Source organism: Trichomycterus rosablanca, chromosome 8 (assembly GCF_030014385.1).
Source record: "Trichomycterus rosablanca isolate fTriRos1 chromosome 8, fTriRos1.hap1, whole genome shotgun sequence".
Lineage (NCBI taxonomy): Eukaryota > Metazoa > Chordata > Actinopteri > Siluriformes > Trichomycteridae > Trichomycterus > Trichomycterus rosablanca.
In genome coordinates, this window is record NC_085995.1 from 21,362,169 (window position 1) to 21,374,697 (window position 12,529).

At 40.5% G+C, this 12,529-nt stretch overlaps 1 protein-coding gene across 1 annotated transcript in view; it reads left to right on the forward strand.

The window, feature by feature from the left end:
- Positions 1 to 12,529, forward strand: part of gria1a (glutamate receptor, ionotropic, AMPA 1a) — a 162,394-nt gene that overhangs the window by 56,830 nt on the left and 93,035 nt on the right. The window contains exons 6-7 of the mRNA XM_063000558.1: positions 5,816 to 5,974; positions 11,483 to 11,650. Of these exons, the coding sequence (XP_062856628.1) occupies positions 5,816 to 5,974; positions 11,483 to 11,650 (327 nt within the window). The remainder of the gene's footprint in view (positions 1 to 5,815; positions 5,975 to 11,482; positions 11,651 to 12,529) is intronic.

Genomic DNA, 12,529 nt, shown 5'->3' on the forward strand with positions numbered 1-12,529 from the left:
GGTCACAGGACGCTGCCCACGGGGTGCTGTTGGCTGGATACTTTTGGTTGAGGTGAGGTGTTTAAAAACTCCATCAGTGCTGCTGTGCCTTATCCACTCATACCAGCACAACACACACTAACACACCACCACTATGTCAGTGTCACTGCAGTGCTGAGAATGATCTACCACCCAAATAATACCTGCTCTGTAGTGGTCCTGGGAGAGTCCTGACCATTGAAGAACAGAGTAAAAGCAGGCTAAAAAAGTATGTAGAGAAACAGATGGACTACAGTCAGTAATTGTAGAATTACAAAGTGCTTCTATATGGCAAGTGGAGCTGATAAAATGGACAGTGAGTGTAGAAACAAGAAGATGGTCATAATGTTATGCCTCATCAGTGTATTTCTAAAGCCATTATATGCTTTCATTTGATAAGAGATTTTTGTGTATGGCTATGCAATTTGAAAAAGAAAGCTTACTCAGACCAGTGATACAGAAAATGTAAACAACATGCATTATTTTTCATAGACCTGCTGTGATTACTGTTTATATTCACTCATAGATGGTAACAGAAGGATTGTGGGTTGCATTTACTTGAACCCTGCTTGATAAGACTGACATAATCTTGTCATACACGTCATAGCAGATGTCGGTGCAAATTATGACCATTGAGAATTGCTATGCTTACTCGAGCGTCACTGTCGTACGTGGTGGTATCAACAATACTGTATTTCACCATTAAAGTTTGTCATTTAATATAATGGGACACAGTAAACTACAGATTGGTGTTAATTGTGGTTGTTTACATATAATCTTAGGACATCCCAGGATTATATATAGCACATCCCACAGATGCTTGATTGGATTGAGATCTGGGGAATTTGGAGGCCAAGTCAACAACTCGTTGTTGTGCTCCTCAAACCATTCCTGAACCATTTTTGCTTTGCAACAGGATGCATTAAAGAGGCTGAAAGAGGCCACAGCCATCAGGGAATACCATTTCCATGAAAGGGTGTACATGGTCTGCAACAATGCTTAGGTAGGTGGTACGTTACAAAGTAACATCCACATGGATGGCAGGACCCAAGGATTCCCAGCAGAACGTTGCCCAAAGCATCACACTGCCTCTGTCGGCTTGCCTTCTTCCCATAGTGCATCCTGGTGTCATGTGTTCCCCAGGTAAGCGACGCACACGCACCCGGCCATCCACATGATGTAAAAGAAATTATGATTCATCAGACCAGGCCACCTTCTTCTATTGATCCGTGGTCCAGTTCCGATGCTCACGTGCCCATTGTTGGCGCTTTCGGCAGTGGGCAGGGGTCAGCATGGGCACCCTGACTGGTTTGTGGCTATGCTGCCCCATACACAACAAACTGCAGTGCACACATTTCTATCAGAACCAGCATTAACTTCTTCAACAATTTGAGCTACAGTAGCTCGTCTGTTGGTTCGGACCACAAGGGCCAGCCTTCACTCCCCACGTGCATCAGTGAGCCTTGGCCGCCCATGACACTGTCGCCGGTTTACCACTGTCCTTTCTTGGACCACTTTTGATAGATACTGACCACTGCAGACCGAAAACACCCCACAAGAGCTGCAGTTTTGGAGATGCTCTGACCCAGTCGTCTAGCCATCACAATTTGGCCCTTGTCAAACTCGCTCAAATCCTTACGCTTGTCCATTTTTTCCTGCTTTTACCACATCAACCTTGAGGAATGTTCACTTGCTGATTAATATGTCCCACCTACTAACAGGTGCCATGATGAAGAGATAATCAGTGTTATTCACTTCACCTGTCAGTGGTCATGATGTTATTCTCATCTCATTGACTTGTAAAACATTTATCTGAAAATGTAACATATAGCAGCAGGGTGTGTATACGTTCATGAAATAAAGAAATGTTAAAAATAAATAAATAAACTACTAAATTACATTCCAACATGGCACTGTGCGCACTCGGTTCTGCGCCTAGCGAGATGGTGTATGCTGTCAAGCAGCAATATGTTCTCACAGACACAAAGACATGCTGTGTCTCTGAGGGAAAAACACTTTCCTAGGTCAGAAAGCATTTCTTTCTCAGTGTGACCAATACAATCACTTACGCTCTGACCACACAGTCATACTCTCTCTTTTTATCTCTCTCTCATTCACTTTCAAACCTGGGATTTGCAATCTTTTATTTGAAATATTAGAGGTTCCACTTTAGTATTGTCAGACTTTCTGAGACTTTGTTGGGGAGTCTTCAAAGAGCTTTTTGGCAAGGTCTGAATTTTGAGCAACAGCTTAGTCACAGCCACTGAGTTGGCTGGTCGAAGACCTCATCTGTGAGGGTTGCAGCAGACTGGGACTCACCTCATCTATGGGGATGGTTGGTTTAAAATTGTTCCTAGGATATCTTTTAAATAGTTTACTTTGTTTTGACTATTTTATTTATGCATTTCCCCCCTTCACAGCTATATGTAGCAGCTCAGGGGCGAATCGATGTGTGTTTGGGGCTAAAAAATTGGCTCTTGATCGCTATATGTAAAGTTTAACGACTTTGTTAGCCTGCTTTCACCCTGTTCTTCAATGGTCAGAACTCTTCCAGGACCACTACAGAGCAGGTATTATTTAGGTGGTGGATCATTCTCAGCACTGCAGTGACACTGACGTGGTGGTGGTGGTGTTAGTGTGTAGTGTGCTGGTATGAGTGGATCATACACAGCAGCGCTGCTGGAGTTTTTAAACACCTCACTGTCACTACTGGACTGAGAATAGTCCACCAAACAAAAATATATCCAGCCGACAGTGCCCTGTGGGCTGCGTCCTGTGACCACTGAGGAAGGTCTAGAAGATGACCAACTCCAACAGCAGCAATAGATGAGCGATCGTCTTTGACTTTACATCTACAAGGTGGACCAACTAGGTAGGAGTGTCTAATAGAGTGGACAGTGAGTGGACACCTTATTTAAAAACTCCAGCAGCGCTGCTGTGTCTGATCCACTCATACCAGCACAACGCACACTCACACACCAGCATCAACATGTTAGTGTCACTGCAGTGCTGAGAATGATCCACCACCTAAATAATACCTGCTCTGTAGTGGTCCTGTGGGGGTCCTGGTCATTGAAGAACAGGATGAAAACAGGCTAAAAAAGTATGTAGAGAAACAGATGGACTACAGTCAGTAATTGTAGAACTTCAAAGTGCTTCTGTATGGTAAGTGGAGCTGATAAAATGGACAGTGAGTGTAGAAACAAGAAGGTGGTTTTATTGTTATGGCTGATCAGTGTATTTTCTTTTAGAATACATCGGCACACACAAGCTTTACAGTATTTGTGACCTTTTCACTCGTGTTAAATGCAATCAACATTCCAGTTTACCCCCAAATATGTTCACTGAGGGTAAGGTCAGGGATTTGTGCAAGGTCCCACTCATTCTGGAACATGATTTTGTACTCTTGTTAGCAATGGATGTTGGATCATTAGGATTGGGGTATCCACATACTTTTGGCCATATAGTCTATATCCACAAGATAGGTAACAACTTTGTTATACGCTTAGTACCTTACTCCTACATGAAGCACTGACGATGGCTTCTTTGGAACCTGTTTAGAGGTTTTGTACACAGGTTACAAGGCAATAGGAGCATTCGGGAGTCACTCTGGAGGGCTGATTAGATTGCTGGGAAGCAGATAGATTAACAGTAGAAGTGAGATTTGAGACAGACTTCGTTAGCTCCCCTAAAGTGTTCCTGCTCTTTTCCTCCATGTTTAATTGACAAGCTTTGCTGAGGATCAGACCCGAGATTTGTTCGATGAGCGACCATAAGTAAATGAAGAGATTAGCTTTCTTTATTAAATGACTGGCCAAGTCATTCTTTTAGCTTTAAGCTAAGACCTGTCCCTCTGTTTTAACTCCTCCTTATCGATCTTGCCGTAATGATCACTTAGCATGTATTTTACCCAGAGGAAAACCTCTTCTGCTACCAATCCTTATGTATTGACTCATTTGTCTGGGTGCTGAAGCAAGAATGGACAAAAATTCCACTTGCAAAACTGCAACGATTAGTGTTCGCAGTTCTCAAACCATTAAGTCTGATAAATAGGAAAGGTGATGGAACACGGGTAAACACGCCTCTGTCCCTGCTTTTTTTGGAGAGTGTTTGCAGGCATCAAATCCTAAAATGACACTGATCAGTAAAAACATTAGAAATCTATTCTTTCTACTTTTGTCAGTGAAATAGGGTTTGTAGATGAAATTACTGTAAATATTAATAAATATTTAAAAAAAGATGGTCTTCAGCATGTCATTGTAATCGGTTTGATAAAGCTTAATGGCCCTGCACAGACTCCTTATCTTAAAGACACCTTTGGGATGAATTGGAATGCCTAATGTAAGCCAGGTTTTGTTTTCTAGCATAAGTGCCCAAATATAGCATAGTGAGAGCTGTTATAGCAGTGATTGGAGCCAACTTTATAGTAATGGTTTTGGATGTAATGTTTAAATCTATGTTTCTATCATCTGTCCATCCATTATTCCATCCATCCATCCATCTTTCTATCATCTATCCATCTATACATCTATTGTTCTATCATATATATATCCATCCATCCATCCACTCATCTGTCTATATATCTATCTTTCTATCATCTATCCATACAGCCATCTATCACCCATTCATCCATCTATCTATCATCTATTCATCCATCCATCCATCTATCATCCGTCCATCCATCCATCTTTCTTTCTATCGTCTATCCACCCATCAATCCATCCATCTGTCTTTCTATCGTCTATCCACCCATCCATCCATCAATCCATCATCCATCCATCTATCTTTCTATCATCTATCCACCCATCAATCCATCCATCTGTCTTTCTATCGTCTATCCACCCATCCATCCATCAATTTATCATCCATCTATCCATCTATCTTTCTATCATCTATCCACCCATCAATCCATCATCCATCCATCTATCTTTCTATCATCTATCCACCCATCAATCCATCCATCTATCTTTCTATCATCTATCCACCCATCCATCCATTAATCCATCAACCATCCATCAATTCATCATCCATCCCTCTATCTTTCTATCATCTATCCACCCATCAATCCATCCATCCAACAATACATCCATTTATCCATCCATCCATCCATCCACCCATCCATCCATCCATCTAATCCATCATCCATCCTTCCATCCTTCCATCCATCCATCTATCATCCATGCATCTGTCTATCTATCTATCATTCTATCATCTATATATCCATCCATCCATCTATCCATCATCCATCCATCCATCTATCATCCATCCATCCATCCATCCATCAATACATCATTCATCCATCATCTATCCATCCATCCATCTGTCTATCTATCTTTCTATCAACTATTAATCCAACCATTTGTCTATCTATCTTTTTATCATCCATTCTTCCATTATCTATCCATCCATCCATCCGTCTATCTATCTTTCTATCATATATTCATTCAACCATTTGTCTGTCTATCTTTTTATCATCCATCCATCCAACCATCCATTTTTCTATCATCTATCAATCTATCCATCAATTCATCATCCATCATCCATCCATCCATTTATCTTTCCAACCATCCATCCATCAATTCATCATCCATCCATCCATTTATCTATCCAACCATCCATTCATCATCCATCCATCATCTATCCATCTTAAATTAAATTCCTGGTTCTTTGATTCTGGTTCCCAGGCAAATATGTTTTGCCTGCTGTTATTAAGATTGTTTGCTAGTTGAATGTCATGTAAGTTTTATATCATGTTTGTGCCCTGATTATTTTTTTCCTCCTCCGTGGCATCTTCAAGGGCTTTTTGGACATTGACCTGAGTGAGTTCAAGAAGGGCGAGGCCAACGTCACAGGCTTCCAGCTTGTGAACTACGCAGATCCGAGCGTCAGCCGCATCGTTCAGCAGTGGATTGACTTTGACAACAAAGACCCCAAAAATGTCAAGAAAGGACTCAAGGTAAGGATCCTGGGTACACCAGTTATGCCTCTAATTAAAGTTCTTAATTAAAAGAGGAAAATCCTCCCAGGCTTGTAGAGTGAGTCAAAAAATGACAGTAAATACTCCAGAATTTACAGAGCAGTGGCATCATCTGGAAATTCAATTTAGCACCAGAATGCTAATGTGTCCCTCGTAACACTTCAGACTGTTTTTGCACTCATGCTTATTAGATAAACAGTGTTTAAGAACAGTTTACACACCGTCTCACAGCAGACCATGAAAACAGACAGTATTAAAGTCAGACATTCATTTTATTTAGTTCAATCTTATCAAACACTTTTTATTGCACACATAGGTGTGAAAAGGAATCAGAATAATCTTAACAGACACATGGGCAGAGCTACATGATCATTTAGAATGATCAACAATTTGCAGTCAGTAATTGTATACCCACAAAATTTATCTGTATGGTAGATGTAGCTTTCATGTACATACCAAATACATTATACCAAATACACCTCAAGGACACATTTTTGATTCATATGTATTAGCCACAACTATTGGGCAGTTGCAGCCTAGTGGTTAAGGTACTGGACTAGTAATCAAAAGGTTGCTGGTTCAAGCCCCATCACTGCCAAGTTGCTACTGTTGGGCCCCTGAGCAAGGCCCTTAACCTCAATTGCTTAGTACTGTCACAGTACTGTAAGTCGCTTTGGATGAAAGCGTCCACTAAATGCTGAAAATGTAAATGTAACTATTGCTAACTGGTGTAATATGTTAATTATATAAAGTGAATTGTATGCTTCCAACTTTGCAGCAACAGCTTAGGGAAGACCCTTTCCTGTTCTAGCATTTTGTGCCCCTGTGCACAAAGCAAGGTCTTATAGGGACATGAAGGAAAGCAACAAGAGCTCCTTTTTATTAAATGTGCACATGTGCACAGACCCACAGACAACTTCAAAATCATTCACATTTTTTTTTTTGCATTTTTCCCAATTTTTCTCCCAATTTAGTCATATCCAATTACCCGATTGCATTACGCTTGCTCTAGACGGATGCTGATCTCCACTCCTGATTGAGGAGAGCAAGACACACGCCCCCTCCGACACATTAGTAAACATTAGTTGGCTGCATCTTTTCACCCGCACGAGGCGAGTTCCTATGTGGATCAGCTTTGTGTATGCCTATATGGAGAGCCACACCCTGATCAATGCATTATTCCCTAACTCTGCGCAGACTCCAACAACCAGCCGGAAGAGGTCGCAACTGTGATGCAGTGTGATGCTTTGGGCAATGTTCTGCTGGGAAACCTTGGGTCCTGCCATCCATGTGGATGTTACTTTGACACGTACCACCTACCTAAGCATTGTTGCAGACCATGTACACCCTTTCATGAAAACGGTATTCCCTGATGGCTGTGGCCTCTTTCAATGAGTTTGAGGTGTCGACTTGGCCTCCAAATTCCCCAGATCTCAATCCAATCGAGCAACCGTGGGATGTGCTGGACAAACAAGTCCGATCCATGGAGGCCACACCTCACAACTTACAGGACTTAAAGGATCTGCTGCCAACATCTTGGTGCCAGATACCACAGCACACTTTCAGGGGTCTAGTGGAGTCCATGCCTCGATGGGCTGTTTTGTCAGCAAAAGGGGGACCAACACAATATTAGGAAAGGTGGTCATAATGTTATGCCTGATCGGTGTAAATATAAGCCAAGATGAAGGGAAATCGACAAAAACCTAATAATAAAATTCAGAAGGATATCATTTAGGTATTTACTCTTTGCATTCTGTTCATTTCTAGCCAATTCCAGCATGTTTAGAAGTTCATCCGTCACTGCTGATTTCATGGTAATGGCATATTCAGAATTTGATGGACATGTGCAGTCAGATTCTTTTTTTCAGAGTCTGGCCAAGCGACCTACAGGTCAAGCAAATGTTATTCTACAGTACACAACAACCAAGGTTTGTGTGCAAAAAGCTTGTCGTTACTTGGCAACCATCACTAATTGGCAGCATGTCAGCGGAGTGCTACAGTTTTGGTGTGAAAGAGCTTTTTCCGCTGATGCATTGATTCGTTGCCAAGTAATGAGTGATGCGTTGCACAAACCTGGGTTGTTTTGTATTTGTGCTTATACAAAGCGATTAATTGATTAATTGATAAAATGGTTTTTATGGGACCTGCAGCCCACTTTTGGCCCAGAGTGTGACTGCAGATTCTGGTCAAGTTCTGAATCTCTCATTACCATGAAAACTGTTGGGTCGACTGCAGTGACGGTAGAACACGCTGGAATTGGCTAGTAACAAATAGATTACAATTTGATAAATAATAAATGACTAAATTCTCATTTGTACTATGTATTTCAAACTATCTTTACCTGGTTGTGTCATATATAATAAATCAGATAGATGCCTTTTGTAGCCTGTTGTGTTAAAGGGTACAGAAACCATTATATGTAGTTAGCATACACATTAAAAGATGGATTCACACATCAAAGATCTTTACAGTTTTATTTTGCATTTTTTAGAAAGTGTTGCCCCATCTTGCCTTAACGTAGCATGTGACATCAGGTGTTTGGTTGTCTTGGAAAACCTACATTCATTTACAGTAGCACTAAAGTACAGTACAGAAGTCTTTTCTTTACATTTCCCCTTTTGTAAAAGTGATTTCTTGGCTGCTCCTACTTTAAAAATACCATTTCATAGCTGCTTGGACTGTAGAATAAAGCAATAAGCCACAAGAGACTGTGCGTTACTGCGATTTTATTTGTCTTTCCCCGTGATAAAATCATAGCAGTAACGCATGGTCTCGAGTGGCTTATTGCTTTCATAAAACGGCGGTCAACAAAAAATGAAGCTTGTCGTTACTGGCAACGCGTCAGCGGAGTAATACAGTTGTGGTGTGAAAAGGCTGTGCTGTTATCACACGGTTAGAACGCTTCTTAACCAATCAGATTGTAAGGTCGGAACTATCTCTTGTATAAATCTTTTTATTTACAAAAACACTTACAAAAAGCATTCTTCCCGAAATCAGGTAGTCCGTTAACAGTGTTGCTAGGCAACATGAGGGTGAACATAACATTCACAATAAACATTCCTCCTTAAACACTATTACACTATTTCTTGGATGAATGATAAGGATTACTATTTATATTAATCTGGACATTTCCATGTATAGTACATGACTTAAAATACTGTAGTGTTCAACCAAGTTTGTACTTTTTCTTTTCAGTGGCGTATTAATATGGAATGATGTGAGGTGGTCATAGGTGTGCATATATCAGGGATTTTACAACGGCTTTGAATGCGGCTCAGCCAATCAGATTTTAGGACCGGAACTATCCGTTTTATAAGGGTTAACTTGGCATCCTGATGAAGCTGCCAGATGCTACACCAGGTCCTTGCTGGACTTCCTCTAGTCTCTTAAAGAAGAAACTCTGAAAACTTCTCATCAGATTTTGAAGGTTTTCTTGGTTTTCCAGTACTTTGTTAGTCCTTGACCTCTCCTGCTTCTTTAAATTTCTTCATAAAAGCTTTAATATATCTTAAGTATCCAGTTTGTTTGCCTATTTCCTTTGAGAGTTGCCTTTCCAAGGCAATATTATAATATTATATATACACAAGGGTTCTTCAAAAAGTTTCCACACATTTTTTTAACTCTATTTATTAAGAATTTTAAAAACAAATTACATCACTATTCTACAGTCACCTTCCCTTGTGATGCATTTTTCCCACCGTTCAAACAAATGTCAATCATTTTGGCACACACACACACACACACACACACACACATCCTTTAATGTTTATTGGATACAGACACTCTAGGGTAAGGGCAGGACTGTCAGGTAGAACATAAGACAGTGTGTCAGTCCATCACTTGGCATCACATTACTCACTCTTTCACTCACATGTAAGGTGAATTTTGAATATACACGATTGTAAGTTCATGGAACTTCATAAATTATATTCATGTTGTAGATACACCGATCAGCCATAACATTGAGACCACCTCCTTGTTTCTACACTCACTGTCCATTTTATCAGCTCCACTTACCATATAGAAGCACTTTGTAGTTCTACAGTTACAGACTGTAGACCATCTGTTTCTCTACATACCTTTTTAACCTGCTTTCACCCTGTTCTTTAATGGTCAGGACCCCCACAGAACCACCACAGAGCAGGTATCATTTAGGTGGTGGATTATCAGCACTGCAGTGACACTGATGGTGGTGGTGTGTTAGTATGTGTTGTGCTGGTGTGAGTAGATAAGACACAGCAGCTCTGCTGGAGTTTTTAAATACCGTGTCCACTCACTGCCCACTCTATTAGACACTCCTACATGGTTGGTCCACCTTGTAGATGTAAAGTCAGAGACGATCGCTCATCTATTGCTGCTGTTTGAGTTGGTCATCTTTTAGACCTTCATCAGTGGTCACAGGACGCTGCCCACAGGGCGCTGTTGGCTGGATATTTTTGGTTGGTGAATTATTCTCAGTCCAGCAGTGACAGTGAGGTGTTTAAAAACTCCAGCAGTGCTGCTGTGTCTGATCCACTCATACCAGCACAACACACACTAACACACCACCACCATGTCAGTGTCACTGCAGTGCTGAGAACGATCCACCACCCAAATAATACCTGCTCTTGGGAGATTCCTGACCATTGAAGAACAGCATGAAAGGGGGCTAACAAAGCATGCAGAGAAACAGATGGCATACAGTCAGTAATTGTAGTATTACAAAGTGCTTCTATATGGTAAGTGGGGCTGATAAAATGGACAGTGTAGAAACAAGGAGGTGGTTTTAATGTTTTGGCTGATCAGTGTAGCTCTGTGTTACATCATGCAATATGTAAAGATAAATCTAAATCTGCAAAAACTTTATAAGCTCATTTAGTCATTTGGAGTAAGTATAGTAGTAAGTATAAACAGAGAACTGTTGGAGAAAATTGCAGAATGAAACATGAAATTGCAGGCAGACTTTTACATCTAGATAATTGAATTAATTAATCCACAACCAGCATATAAACTGTTTAGGGTTTTTAAGTATTTGCACATGGAGTTGTTTGATGTTTTGTGTTGGTTTGGTCTTTTATAAAAGTCTTTTTACATATACATGACATTAACAGTGTCTAAAAAATACTGCTTTGAATTTGAATGGTTTGAGGCTTCCAAAACCACAACAACAGAAGCATAACCTGCTTACTAACCTGATAATAATTTGTTACACATGTGTTAATTAGGGCATGTTTAATCTGTGGGTGAATTGGGGCATGTTAGATATAAATGTCATGTAAATAAGAGGTGAGTATGCCTCGAACAAACAAAACTGATTTATTTAGTGAGATATTCATCAGATATTATAGTGGGTGCTCTGATCTGCACTTCTTTTAATGCCTTGTTAATGATGTGTACTTTTGGATCACCCACCAAAAATGTTAATGAAAGTGACTCATGGATGTATTAAATGTTGGAGAGATTGTAGTTACACATGGTATATATCTTGTTCTCTCTTTGTGTCTACAGTACACTGGTGCTCTCACGTACGATGGAGTCAAAGTGATGTATACAGCTTTTCAGAATCTCCGCAGACAGAGGATCGACATATCACGCCGTGGCAACGCTGGTGAATGCCTTGCAAACCCGCCGGCCCCCTGGGGTCAGGGCATTGACATTCAAAGAGCATTACAGCAGGTACCTTACCAAGTACACACACACACACACACACACACACACACATATATATATATATATATATATATATATATATATATATATATATATATATATATATATATATATATATATATATATGTATATATACGTATATACGTATATATACAGTGGGGGAAATAAGTATTTGATCCCCTGCTGATTTTGTAAGTTTACCCCCTTACAAAGACTTGAACAGTCTATAATTTTTATGGAAGGTTTATTTTAACAGAGAGAGACAGAATATCAACAAAAAATCCAGAAAAAAAACATTAAATAAAAGTTATAAATTAATTTGTATTTAATTAAGGGAAATAAGTATTTGATCCCCTACCAACCAGCAAGGGAGGAGCTTGTCAATGATCTCAAGGGAGCTGGGAGCACAGTCACCAAGAAAACCATTAGTAACACACTTCGCCGTAATGGATCGAGATCCTGCAGTGCCCGCAAAGTCCCTTTGCTCAAGAAGGCTCATGTACAGGCCCGTCTGAAGTTTGCCAATGAACACCTGAATGATTCAGAGAAAGCTTGGGAGAATGTGATATGGTCAGATGAGACCAAAATTGAGCTCTTTGCCATCAACTCCACTCGCCGTGTTTGGAGGCAAAGAAATGCCCGGTGGGGATGGTGTTCTTGGGGTCATATCCAGCATTTCTCTGCTCCCAGCTCCCTTGAGATAATTGACAAGCTCCTCCCGTGTAATTCTGGACTGACCTCACCTTTCTCAGAATCATTCTTACCCCACCAGGTGAGATCTTGCATGGAGCTCCAGAGTGAGGGTGATTGACTGTGATCTTGTATTTCTTCCATTTTCGAATTATCGCACCAACAGTGGTCTCTTTCTCACCAAGCTTCTTGCTG